Here is a 13,741-nt window from a genome sequence, read left to right as displayed (position 1 = left end):
GTGTTCATCCGGCTCTACACCTTGTTATCTCTACTCTTGATCTGATACCTCATTTTGACATTCCTTAAAACTTGTAAAACTTATCTCTTTGATTTAACTTTGCTCCCCTCCCTTCCAGTATCTTTCAAATAGTCAGTACAAATTCTGGTGAAATTTCTTGGAACATTTTACACCATATTAGCTGCATAAATGAGGGCTATTACTGTCTAGGCCACTGGCATTCCAGAATTAATAAGAAAACCCAGTGGTCAATGGAAATTAGTGCCTCAGATTTCACTCCCCACCTCCCCTCTCTGCCTTGCTCCAGTCTACGTTCTGGTTCACCCAAGGCCAGACTGCACTTCCCTCCCATCTCAGCTCATGCTTCTTCGTAAAGCTCAATTTCTCTTTCACTTATGTCAATTACAGTAATTCTGCAACAGCTGTACTCCGGCTGTGTTGTAAGTTAAATGAAAGTAAATTTGTGCAACCGTCTGATCATGTCATCTATCCATCAAGGATGTCGGGTTAAGGTTTGTAGTGCAAGTCAGCTTGCCATGTTCATTAATTATTTTAGAACTGCATGACTTGAAATATATAAGTCTTTCCTAATTTTGAGCAAGATGAGAATTGCTTTCCTCACTCACTGTACTTGCTTCTGTGATGAAAACTGGAAAATGCCGATATGTTGAATTAGCACAGAATTTCTCTTGGTTGTAATGCTCACTGTAGTTAAATACTCAGCTTACAGGCCATTATCCCTTGTGAAGACCAGGTAGGTATGAGCAGATTCCCAGAACCAGATGGGCAGTCTGTGTTTGAGTCACTGTTGGGAAGGATGGGAATAATATTAATGTTGGAAACAGGAATTATGTTTAGCATTTGCCCTGTATTTTTTTAGATTACTTAGATTAAGCATCCTTTTGTTCTGCCTGAAACATGTGCCAAAGTTGCAACCTTAGAAGAGCTATTCCTGCTATGTTATTGTGACTTTTTAATTAATAGCTATTCTTATGGCCTTTTAAATAAAATTTGGAATCTACAGACAGATTTGTGCTATGTGTCTTTTCATCTAATCAGTCTCACCCTGTTTTGAACTAGCATCCTAGGTTTTAAAGGATACTTTGGTGCCCATTGCTAAATGCTGGAATCAACAGTATTTCATTTCCTGCACCCTTGCATGCATGCATGTAATATGTGATGAATAGTCATGTTGGATGAGGAAATCTTTGTCTTTGGTTGCAGAATTGAACAGTTTGCCCAGATGTACAGCCAGAAAGTGGGTATTAGTGCACAAGTGTTGCTGAAAACTCTCTGGGGTGACTTTTATCTGAACACAAAGGCAAAGAAGATAATGAAAGGAGCACAGGTATGTTGATTATTTACAGACATTTCCACTAAATGTGAACCTGCTTTTAAAACAACATAAGGCTCGTCCTGGACTAACAGTATTTGTTTTGCTTGTCTACTTATCAGAAAGATGCCAAGTCCGTATGATCCCCTTAATGGCTCTTATTAAAATAGTTCTAATATTTCTCTTGTACTGGTGATGATCCCAGGTTTGATTATGTATTACGCTGCTGGCCATCTTTTGCTGACTTGGCCATGGCACATCTTGATTCCATGACCCCAATCTGCGTTGGAGAAATTAGATAACATTCCCTTAGTTCAATATCTAGTGTTTCCTGCCACAAATTGGGTATCTGGATTTGGACGATATTAGCTTGGTTATGAAGCTGCTATGGTCATACAGCCTGTCAGCATTTCTGGTCAGGAGTCACATTTAAATACTGACTGTGTACTTCTGGATCCCCTTGGATGATCTGTATACAGGAGGGGGAAGATTGGATGAGATAAACAAGAAGGAGAATTTAGTGATAAACAGAGGGCATGCATGTCATGGTAGCTTTAGAAATATTTAATGTTGTGCAACAATTTACCTGTAAAGATTTTCTTGCCAAAGAGAAAATTGTTGGCAATGCACTGTTTTTAGCTGTTATGCAAATTTGATAATGTGCTCAGTTTAGTATAAATTGATGCTGTCAAAACTCATGACAATAGCAATTTGGATACAACTTTCCATCTGCAACAGATATGAGATTTAAGGTGATAGAGGGAATGTTAATCCTGTGTGGAATAGTTGGGCCCACATTGACTGATTTAGTGACAGCTTATTGGAAATTTGCAGCTGCCTTGCCAGGATTTTTCTGCCCTTTCATGCCAATGGATACAAAATGGTGGCTAAAATCATGCAGTCCTTATTTCTGATAAATTACCTGCTACATTGAAGCTCCTGTTGCTGAGAGCCCATGGGATCCAAGGACTTTGGGCAAATTGGATCCCTAGTTGGCTGAGAGAGCAGAGGGTGATGTTTGAGAGGTATTTTTCTAACTGGGAGTCTGTGTCCATTGGAGTCCAACGGGGGTCAATGTTGGAACATTTGATGTTTTAATTAATGATTTAGATTAGACTGTAGGACGATTGATCAGTAAGTTCTCAGATGATGCAAAAATTGATTCGGTGGTAAATAGAGAGGAAGGTAGCTTTTGATTACAAGAGGATATAGATGAGCTGGTAAGATGAACAGTAGCAAATGGAATTCAGTCTGGATAAATGTGATGTGATGCATTTGGGCAGAATAAACAAGGGAAGGGAATACATGATGAGCGGTAAGACCTGGAAAACACCGAGAATCAGAGGATGTGCATGTACACCAGTCCCTTAAGGTATCAGGACCGATGTATAAAATATTTAAGAAAGCACATGCAGTACCTTCCTTTATTAGCGGAGGCATAGAGTTTAAAAGCAGGGAGGTTATGCTGAAACTAGACTAAACATTGGTTAAGGCACAGCCAGACTATTGTGTGCAGTTCTGGAATCCATGTTATGAAGCGATGTGATAGCACTGGAAAGAGTGCAAAGGAGATTTACCTGATGTTGCCCGGGCTGCAGAATTTCTTTTGTGAAGAGAAATTGGATACACTGGCATTGCTTTCCTTGGAGCAGAAGAGATTGAGAGGTAGCATGATTGAGATGTATAAAATAATGAGGGACATGGAGTAGAAGCCCTCCAGAGGAGATGAGGTCAGTGATTGTCCTGAAAACAGTGTCATAATGCTTGGTGTTGGTTTTATGGTCCAGAGAGAGATGTGAGAAGTATCTGAAAGTTGGTGCTCAGCCTTTCCAAGGTAAGAGTTTGGTATATTAGACAATAATAAAAACCCCACCCTTGTCAGCAAGTTTGATAACAATGTCAGAATGAGACTTGAGAAAGCAGTATGCAGCACCCTCAGAGAAGACAAGTTAAGAGTAAGTGAGGGGGAGTAGAGAACTTAAATGGCTAATGTCATGCCAGTAGTTCTCAGTGGACATACAGGTAAAAGTCTGTAGGAGAAAAAATACTGAGGACAAGTGAAAAGGTCCACTAGTCCGTGGAGAAGTCCTGCCCAAAGAAGTGTGCATGGAGGCAAAGACAACGGAGAAAGAGTTCAATGTCATTGCCAAGCTCAAAATTTGTTAAGGTGGAGGCATAAGATGATAAAATCGAGTACTTTCCTGAAAACATTGTTCAGCATCAGAAAGGGGAAGGTCAGAAGCCAATGTGAATAGGTACAAGAAATGGAATTGGAAGAACAAAAGAAAATAGAAAAAAGTGCTGGAGCACTGTTAATATCTATGAGTTGTTGGAGCTGATGATCTATAAGGCATGAAACAGCCAGAAAAGTTGTTTTTTGTCAAAGTGTCAGATCAGATGAAGAATGAAATGAAACTCTGGATCAGAATACCTTTCTATATGTCTACTCACCATTATGACTTAGAAATATATTGTCAACACTTCAGTGTCACTGGTTCAAAAACCTGGAATGCCCTCCTTGACGGCTTTGTGGGTCTACCTACACCAACTAATATGCAGTAGTTCATGAAAACAACTCAGCATCATCTTCTCGTGGGAAACTAAGGACAAGTAGTAACTGCGGCCCAGCTGATGGCACCCACATCCCAGCTGTGAATTTAAAAATGTGATCAATCAAAAAAGTGGTTCAGTTCTAAACTTGGAAGCAGTACTGTGTACTTTTTCCCAGAAATTCCAATAACAGCCCTTTCTGTGGGCCAGTTTTGAGTTGTGTGTAACTACGAGAAAATCCTGACGCAGCTGACTCAGTGGGAATTACCTAGGAATTTGAAATTTCCCTGGGACGATTCCAAAGCACTAAAGCTTAATTAATAATTTGTAACATCTTCTGATCTCTAAGTCTAATTTTAAAATTAACCCTAGAGTTCTATTTACATCCTAAACAATTGGCTGTTCATTGATGAAATATGCATGAAATTTCAAAAACAGATTATAAATTGGATGGTGGGTTAGGTCAAAATTGTGTTTATAAAAGATTGTACTGTTTTCTAGTGTGAAAACTTGGTCACAACTACAGTTTTGAGAAAATATTTCATCCTTCAGTAAAATGAGTGCAGCTCTCCAGTGCCCCAGAAAATGTTGAAGTGTATGAAGTTGAGAATTTCTGTATGATCTATTTTCCTCTCCTGCCATAATTTTTGGCAGAATACTAGAAAATTGAGTTTATGAACAGCTGTTTGCAATGTGTTTTTATGGCTTCCCCTGGTCTTCCATGGCTTTAGATCCTGTGAATACTGTGAATGATTTGTCCCATTCTATGGTATTAAGATTTTCATTTTATTTGTAAAAGTGTTAGTATGTCAACTTTTAAAGTTACTTTAATTTCTTTGTTGATTAGTTTAATCTTTCAGTTAATTGAGATTATTTTCTCCTCCATTGCAGTCGAAAGGAAAAAAGCCCCTCTTTGTACAGTTAGTGTTGGAAAACATCTGGAGTCTGTATGAGTCTGTAGTTGTCAGAAGGTAAGAAATTTTACTGATTGCATTGTGTAGCTTTCATGCACATATGAATGAGGGTGAATGTTATCTGTAAAGCCTTGAAAACATATGATGTAGTCTGGGAACATTCCAAGTTGTAGGTTTTGATATTGGTTGCAGAGTTTGATATTTCTATCATTCCAGATTCTGTCAGGTTTAACAGTGATCTGTTTTCTCCTTTAATATATTATTTTATAAACTAATCACTGAGTGACTGGCCAAATTCTGTGCTTCATTTAAAAAAAAAAGTCCTTTTTAATATTACAGCAGTTTGTGTCTCTAATTTCAATGATTGACATGCAAGATTGAGTCAATTTCAATCCTATTTTGCTAATACAAGGCTGAATATCATCAATAATATTACGTGAGATTTTTTGGTCCTGCATGTGTAATCAGGTGTTGTTAGTGAAGTTCAATAACGTCATATCCCAGCAACACACCAGTTCTTGACATCAATTTTAACAACCATTACTGTGTACTTCTTTTCTGTTTGTCCACATTAATCTGTATCTGGGTTGCTTTTGCGCACTGGTCCATTCTGTCCATTGCTGTCACACTAGCTTTAGTGTCAATCGTGCCTCTCTCACTAACAATTTGCATTTGGAATTTAAATACCACCCCTTGAATTATTACTTAAGCAAAACCTCAGTGCAGTTATGGCGTAAAAAGAAAAATTGCTGCATTTATTTACCATCAGTGCTAGTTTAACTGAAATGAGCAAGCTGCTTCATAGGAACTGTCATTTTGGAAATTTTAAAAGTCAGTTTGGATATATGTTCAGAAGAAGTACCACTGCTGTCAGAGAGTGTTAGACACGTGACTGCCAAGATGTAGGCCCAAGGCTAGCTGGAAGGAAGTAGTGGCATGTATCTTGCGTAATATTAAAGATTTACATATGGCGCTAGTTCAGAGGAATGTTCTTATAAAAGTATGCACAAACCAAATAAAGTTGTTCATATATAAAAGGAAAAGGTTGAATAGGATTCATGTTTCATTTAGGTTTAGTGGTGGTCTTGTATGACATTTTCTGCAAAGGTAAAGAAGATCTATGTATTCTGGCTATGATAGTTTCTGACTGTGACGAAGCTTTACATGAAACATGTTTAGTACATTAAAAATATTCTGAACTGTTATATATGCTCATCAAGAATAATAGTCAAGTCTGACAGCAGAAATATTTATGGCTAATGCTCATAACAATGAATTGTTCTGCTTCAGCTATGTAATGAAGACTGGAAGCCACTGTCTTAATAAAAACAGAAGCTTCTTTCTGTTAAAACCTTGTGCAGTTATCAACATTGTTTTATGCCATGAGTTTCTGTAAATAGAGTTCTTAATCGCTTCAGATACTCTTGTCTGTCTTATTCTTTTGGCAGTAAGTGGATTACAGAAGTTTGCAATGCACCTCAGCCACCTTCATTTAACGACTTGTTTTAATGGCCTGTATAATGTCTTGAAGCAGTGTGATGGTGCAGAATGGTTAAACTCCATGTAGTGGCTGTAGGGTCTATGCATGTCAGTTCTTAATGGTGTTGGTGAGTTGTCAGGAAAATAGTGAAAAAGACATTGTCAAGCCAATGACATGCATATGCCATATGAAATTATGGTGAAAATCTGGTATTGAGTCATGCTCGTATCAGAGGTAACTGCTTGCTAACCATCCTGTTCCCTCCAATCCAACCTCACTAGCCCTGACCACTCTGAAATAGATCTATTCAAATGATTAAATGAATTAACACCTAAGTCTTCCATGAAAATAAGTTGTAGTGAACTAGTTAGAGACTCACTGCTGGATAGATGAGAGTTGAATGCTTCTTGGTTAGCCCTGAACTAGAGAACACTAATATTTTGTTATTGCTACAAAAAAGTTTCAGTATTTACTCAAGAACAGTCTTTGGGTAGTTATTCATAGCCCAGTAATTAAAATAAGCTCAATATTGAAGACTAGGTTGAAAACTAGTATTGTGACTTGCCTGCATGTATTGCCAAGCAGCTGTTTGTTTATGTGAAGTTAGCACTTTGGACAGACCAAGAGGTTGATACAGAATACCAAGTCAGGGAAAAAAAAGTTATTGTCGCCTGGTAATAATGTTCTGATTCAAGTAGCTTTGAATCATTCTCCAGCCTATTCCACAGTAACCATGACTGCGTACGTCTGTGCATTCTTATACAGGAGAATTTTGCAAACCCTTTAGATGATTCTCTATTTTGGTTTCAGTTTGAAAAAGGCTGTCAACTGCTGCACAGAAATGTATTCTTGGATGTTTGCAGAGTTTTGCTTTTGACCTAAACAGTACCCTGTTTACACTCAGATAAAAGCAAAGCACTGTGTACACTGGAGATCTGAAAGAAAAACTGAGTTGTAGAAACACAGCTGACCTGGCAGCATCTGTGAAGAGAGAAAAGAGATTATAAATGGTGAATCTGTCCTGGGGAGAATGTTTGAATGATTTGATTGTCATGTGTATTTTACAGTAAGAAAAGCAGTAAAATACAGTGAAACGTTTTTCCACTGTCGCCACAATCGGGTGCCATTTTGAATATTTTAAGAATAAGGAAAAAATGATATATCTTAAAGAGAGTTGGTCAGTCCTGAGCCAGCTCATCATCATCGACGCCTGCATTGCCATCCCTCCTCCATCACCTAGCTGCCATCTACAATGGACCCAACCGTCGTTGAAGTCGCTGCTCCTCAGGCGCAATCTTTTGCCCCTGAGCGGATTCTCCTCACCCACCGCCTCACTGCCACCTGCGCTGGACCCACCAATGTCAGAGTTACATTTTCACTGTTGGGCCTACCTCGTCGATATTAACAGATGCCCTTCCAACATTACTTTGCTGCCACCAGCACTGGACCTAACCAATGATGAAATAGCCAATGCTCATGCATCATCTTTCGCCACTGGGCCTACCTCACCGATGTCACCTCTGCCAAGGTACCTCTGCCGATTCCGATGCCAGGTGCCATGCACGTCCCGGAAAAGTAAGTGAGTTCCGTGCTGGGATTCCTCACCACCTCTGATGCCATCATTGTCAAGACAAGAGGTTAAGTAAAGGAAAAGAAAAGAAAGACAAGTTGGAAGGGATTCTGAGGAACAGGCTTTACATGTATTTGGAAAAGAAAAGACTGGTTAGCATAGTCAACATGGCTTTGTGTGTGTGAAATCATGCCTCACTAACTTGATTGAGTTTTTTGAAGAAGTAATAGAGGATTGATGAAGAGCAGTGGACATGATCTATATGGACTTCAGTAAGGTGTTCAACAGGGTTCTGCATGGTAGACTGGTTAACAAAGTTTAGATCACGTGAAATGTAGGGAGAACTAGCCATTTGGATACAGAACTGGCTCAAAAGTAGGTGACAGACGGTAATGGTGAATTGTTTTCTCGGACTGGAGGCCTGTGACCAGTGGTGTGCCACAAGAATTGGTGCTGGGTCCACTACTTTTTGTCATTTATATAAATTATTTGAATGTGAACATAGTAGGTATGATTAGGTGAGACCAAAATTAGTGGTATACTGGACAATGAAGAAGGTCATCTCCAAGTACGGCGGGATGTTGATCAGATGGGCCAATGGGTCGAGGATTGGCAGATGGAGTGTAATTCAGATAAATGAGAGGTGCTGCACTTTGGAAAGGCAAATCAGGGCAGGACTTTAAGGTCCTGGGGAGTGTTGCTGAAGAAAGAGACCTTGGAGTGCAGGTTCATAATTTCTTGAAAGTTGAGTTACAGGTAGGCAGGATAGTGAAGAAGGCTTTCGGTAATCCTGGCTTTATTGGTCTGTGCATTGGGTATAAGAGTTGGGAAGTCATGTTGCAACTGTACAGGAAATTGGTTAGGCCATTTTTGGAATGCTTTGTTCACGTCTGGTCTCCCTGCTATAGGAAAGATGTTGTTAAACTTGAAAGGGTTCAGAAAAGATTTACAAGGATGTTGCCAGGGTTGGAGTGTTTGAGCTATAGAGAGAGGCTGAATAGGTCAGGGCTATTTTCCCTGGAGCGTTGGAGGCTGAGTGGTGACCTTAGTTTGTAAAATCATTAGGAGCATGGATAAAGTGAATAGCCAAGATCTTCCCTAATGTAGGGGAGTCCAGAACTAGAGGGAACAGGTTTAAAGTGACAGAGGAAAGATTTTAAAGGGACCTAAGGGGCAACATTTTCATGCAGAGGATGATGCTTGTATGGAATGAACTGCCAGAGGACGTGGTGGAGGCTGGCACAATTGCAACATTTAAAGGACATCTGGATGGGTGTATGAATAGGAAGGGTTTAGAGGGATATGGGCCAAATGCTGGCAAATGGGACTAGATTAATGTAAGATATCTTGTCAGCATGAACGAGTTGAACCAAATGGTCTGCTTCCATGCTGCACAGCTCCCTGACTCTAGAAAAGAGAAAAAGAACAGAGTTCAGGACATGTATGTATAGCATTGTGCTTTCCATTCTAGTTCATTTTAAAATGCTTATTTTATGTGGCCAAATCTGTCTTAAAAATTTCACCAGAAAGCCTGAGCTCAAATTTAAAGCCTGAACTTAAACCTGAATTTTGTTTGGACAATACCTGTTACTGTTAACTAGAGGGTTGATTTGTCAGCCTAGTTATGTACAGTGTGAGCATGGTCCTGGCGTCATTAGCGTTGATTTAGCGAAGCTTTAGATACATCTGGCTATTTTAAAAAGTTCTTGTTGGATATGTATGAAGAAGGAGCAAGAGTAGACCGTTTGGCCCATCAAACCTGATAAGTAATATCATAATCGATCTGATATTATCCTATTCCCTACATCCTGCATGTTCCTGAAAGCCTTTTATCCTCTTTGTAATTCAGAATCTACCTACATCTGCCTTAAAATACTAAGAGATTCAGCATTCACTGCTTTTTGAGGAACGGAATTCCAAAGTCTTGCAAGCGTCTGAGAGAAAAAAATGTTTCCTCATCTCTGTCTTAAGTGGCCAACCTCTTAAATTTTAAACTATGACCCTTAGCGCTAGATCCTCCTACGAGAGGAAACAGCTATTCAACATTCACCTGCTCAAGTCCCCTCATGATCTTATGTTTCAGTTAAGTCACCTCTGACTCTTCTGAACACTAAGGCTTTGCCTGGCTAGTCTTCATAAGGCTGTCCAGGTATTGGTCTAGTAAGCCTCCTCTGAACTACTTCCACCTTACTGATGTTGCTAGGCCTTTGTCCCTTTACTCTCCTTTCCCCACATCCCTCCTCCTTACCTTGTTATTCCCCTCCCCTTCACCGTTTTGTTAGGCCTTTACTTCCTCTTTGTAGGATTGCCAACTCTGGACATATTTCTAGAGGTTCTCTTACATGGGCAGCTGTTTCTAACCGCCAAGGCCATTATTGCATATTTTGCTAGCTCATAAATGAAAAGTTCAATCAAGCAAATTTTGATGCTGCTTCTTTTGGGTTGCTAACAGCATTGTCCAGGGCTAGATGCCGAAGGTTTCGGGACAACTGCAGGCAGTGGCAACCCCAACACCTTCTTTCCTCATTGGCCCTGGAAACAAGCCAGTGAACCAAGTCCCACATTTCATCTCTCAGCTTTCCCAAACCTTAGACTCTCCCTCCACAGTGATACCAAATTACAAAATCTCCATATCCATGCTTGCAAATTCTTCCAGCTCTACTCAATACCAGAAATATATCAAACTAGTGCATCAAGGTTGCCAGCAGTGCTTAGAAAGGTATATTTCTCACTTCATGGCAGTTTCTTTCATAAGTAAAATTTTCTTGTGATATAGAACTGAAGTCATGTCATCCTGGATCTGTAGTTCAATTATTTAATCAAAATTCTATAATAATTGTTTAATGGGTAGTAATTGCTTCTGTGTTGCTGAGGAAAGCTAAATATTTTCCCAAAGGGGAATGTTTGAGAAGATTCAATGCTCACCTCGGAAATGGTGCTTGAAGACATCCCTATGGGAAGGGACTGATAAAGTATTTAAATGTGGAACTAATACTGCAAATGTATCATGAAAAGTGGAGAGAAAAGAAATACCTTCAATGCAACAAACTGAAAATGAGAGTTTTTTTTAAATAGAGGCCCGGATAGCGTTACAAAGGATCGGGAAGTTGCGGATAAATATTATTATTGATGGATATCTTTCAGTGTTAATGTAGTGTGTGAAATCTTTAACCTTAAAGTCATGCAGAATACTGCATGAGTCAGTTTGCTGTGTTTTGAGGAGAGAGCCCTCAAATTTAGAATGTATCAGCACTGCAGTAAAGATCAATCCTGCATATCATGCTCCAGTCTACCCATGAACAGTGCTGTGCGATATCTTTGGATTTAGAGTCAAGTGTGATGCTTTTTTGTTTGGCAGTGATATTGCAGTGCCAGTTTAAGTAATGATTAAATGAATATATTCCAGACAATACTTGCAGGAATTATTTCACAGCCTTTTTTGGCAGACAGACATTTACTAAGGACACCATTCAAATTTAAACGTACCTGAAGTTAGTTATTTATTGAATTCTCCAGTGTTCATGACTGTGTATTGTACTCATTCATGCAATGATGTAGGACTGCTGGATACTAAAAGCAATAATAACCTGAATCCAGCATTAAGCTAAACATGAAATATGAAGTCCTTTTTTTCTGCCTTAAGTGTAAATTGCCACTGAACAGGCTTGCCTTTATGCATTCCTCATGATGATGAGAATTTTTTAGTCTTGAATATGCCCTTCAAGAAATTAATGTCTTGTGCATGTGTGTAAACAAAAAAAAAATCTTCTGTTCTGATTTTTAGGGACAAAGAGAAGATCGATAAGATCGTAAGTTCGTTGGGCCTAACCATCCTACCTCGTGATTCACGCCATACGGATCCTAAAGTACACCTTAATGCCATTTGTACTCAATGGCTTCCTATCTCCCATGCTGTGTTGTGTATCCTTTAATTGTTTAATTTTTGGAGATTTTGCTTTGTAACAGTGATGAATAATTGGCCAATTTTTGGCGATTGTGATTATAACTTTTGGTGAATTAATCTGTATAAATTGTATAGAATGGTAAGTTAACCTAACAGAGTGACATTTCATAAATTTAGCATTTAAACTACAAAAATATTAAAATTGAGTTCTAAAAATCGAGAGAAGAGAATGTGTTATAGCCTGGTGTTCTCAACTGGGGATCATCTAAAATAATCAGTGAACGTGACGAATGCGGTCTCTGCTCAATTCCCCAATACCTCTTTGTGACAATGTTTAAACTTGTACGCAAGTGACATGACCGTTTGATTCATCCATCACTGCTCATGTGACCTCAAGGGAGCCTTGTAATTGCAACATGTGGCTACACTCCCTCGCCCAAGCCTTGCTCTGTGTGACCAGTGCCTGCAACAAGTTTCATCTTATGTAAGTAAAATGAAGATAATAGGCATGTTTAATCATATAATTAATGTCTGTATGGAAAAATATTTGTGTTACAGGAGATAAGTGTTGTTTTTATGACATGAGAAAACAAACTCAACATTAAAAGATTGAGGAGATAGCAAGAACTGCACATGCTGGAGTCATAGTCCTGATGAAGGATCTAGGCCCGAAACGTCGACCCTCCTGCTCCTCTGATGTTGCCTGACCTGCTGTGTTCCTCCAGCTCCACACTCTATTGATTAAAAGGTTGAAAGTTGGTGGTATAGTCCATTGAAACTCCATCGAATTTATACTGCTGATTTGTTGCTTTGAGCTGTTAAGTTCAGGCATCTAGTAAATAGTTATAGAATGACGTTGAGAGTTCAGCCATTAAGTTGCTTAATTTCTTAATCATCCTTTGGTAGGGTTTGGTAAAACAGTGGGAAGAGAAGCATATATCACTGCTAAAATACACAGAAGGCAGAGGAACCTGTGTCATATCAAAAAGTGCTGTTGCACGTTTACTACCTTAATGGTTATATTTTTCTATAAATGGCATCCATTTTGGAGGATGTCAACATTTGAAGTCTTCTTTGTCAGCCCCTCTGGGTCAACTGCAAATGGGGAAGGGTGTGTTTCTGTGATAGCAGCGTAATTCATTCCTGGAGCTGGTAACTCTGTAGGTAGAGCAGGTGGTGTTTGCTGAGATAGGAGCATGGGTCGCTCTGGATTCTGCGCGGTCTTTCTGCAGCTTGCGCTTGGCCTCTGTGCTCCACTGGGTGACGCTAGAGATGGTTGGAGACTTTGCAGGTGCTGCTTCTCCAGTTTGTGCATTCAAAGGCAAGTGAGACCCACATATCAGTAGGGATGTTGCATTTATTTAGGGAAACTTTCAGGTGTCCTTGTGGTGTTTCCTCTGTACTTCTAGTGATCGCCTACCAATGTGAAGCTTGGAGTAGAACACTTGTTTGCGGAGTCTTTTGTCAGGCAGTTGGGCTTTTTGGCCTGCCCATCATAACTGGTCATACATGACCAGTGCCTTGATACCCTGGGGGTATTGGCCTGAGAGAGGCCATCCAGATCGGCACGTTTATACTGCCGGTGGATTTGCAGGATTTTGCAAAGGCAGCACTGGTGATAACTTCAGGAATTTGAGGTTCCTGCTGTACATGGTCCACATTTGTGTGCGCATACAGCGGGATGGGAACCACGGCTGCTTTGTAGATCATGAGCTTGGTGCTGGGTTTGAGAACATAGAACATAACAGCGCAGTACAGGCCCTTTGGCCCTCGATGTTGCGCCGACCTGTGAAAACAATCTGAAGCCCATCTAACCTAAACTATTCCATTATCATCCATGTGTTTATTCAATGACCATTTAAAGGCCCTTAAAGTTGGCGAGTCTACTACTTTTGCAGGCAGGGCATTCCACGCCCTTACTACTCTCTGAGTAAAGAACCTATCTCTGACATCTGTCCTATATCTATCACCCCTCAATTTAAAGCTATGT

General features: G+C 39.7%; 1 protein-coding gene across 2 annotated transcripts in view; it reads left to right on the top strand.

The window, feature by feature from the left end:
* efl1 (elongation factor like GTPase 1) overlaps window positions 1–13,741 on the top strand; it is a 242,269-nt gene that overhangs the window by 42,775 nt on the left and 185,753 nt on the right. For both annotated transcript variants that reach the window (XM_048616009.1, XM_048616010.1), the window contains exons 8-10: window positions 1,225–1,348; window positions 4,775–4,854; window positions 11,632–11,768. In XM_048616009.1, the coding sequence (XP_048471966.1) occupies window positions 1,225–1,348; window positions 4,775–4,854; window positions 11,632–11,768 (341 nt within the window). The remainder of the gene's footprint in view (window positions 1–1,224; window positions 1,349–4,774; window positions 4,855–11,631; window positions 11,769–13,741) is intronic.

Source organism: Rhincodon typus, chromosome 33, assembly GCF_021869965.1.
Source record: "Rhincodon typus isolate 14 chromosome 33, sRhiTyp1.1, whole genome shotgun sequence".
Taxonomy (NCBI): Eukaryota; Metazoa; Chordata; class Chondrichthyes; order Orectolobiformes; family Rhincodontidae; genus Rhincodon; species Rhincodon typus.
The sequence above is the reverse complement of the archived record's forward strand: the minus strand, read 5'-3'. Positions and strand labels throughout refer to the sequence as shown.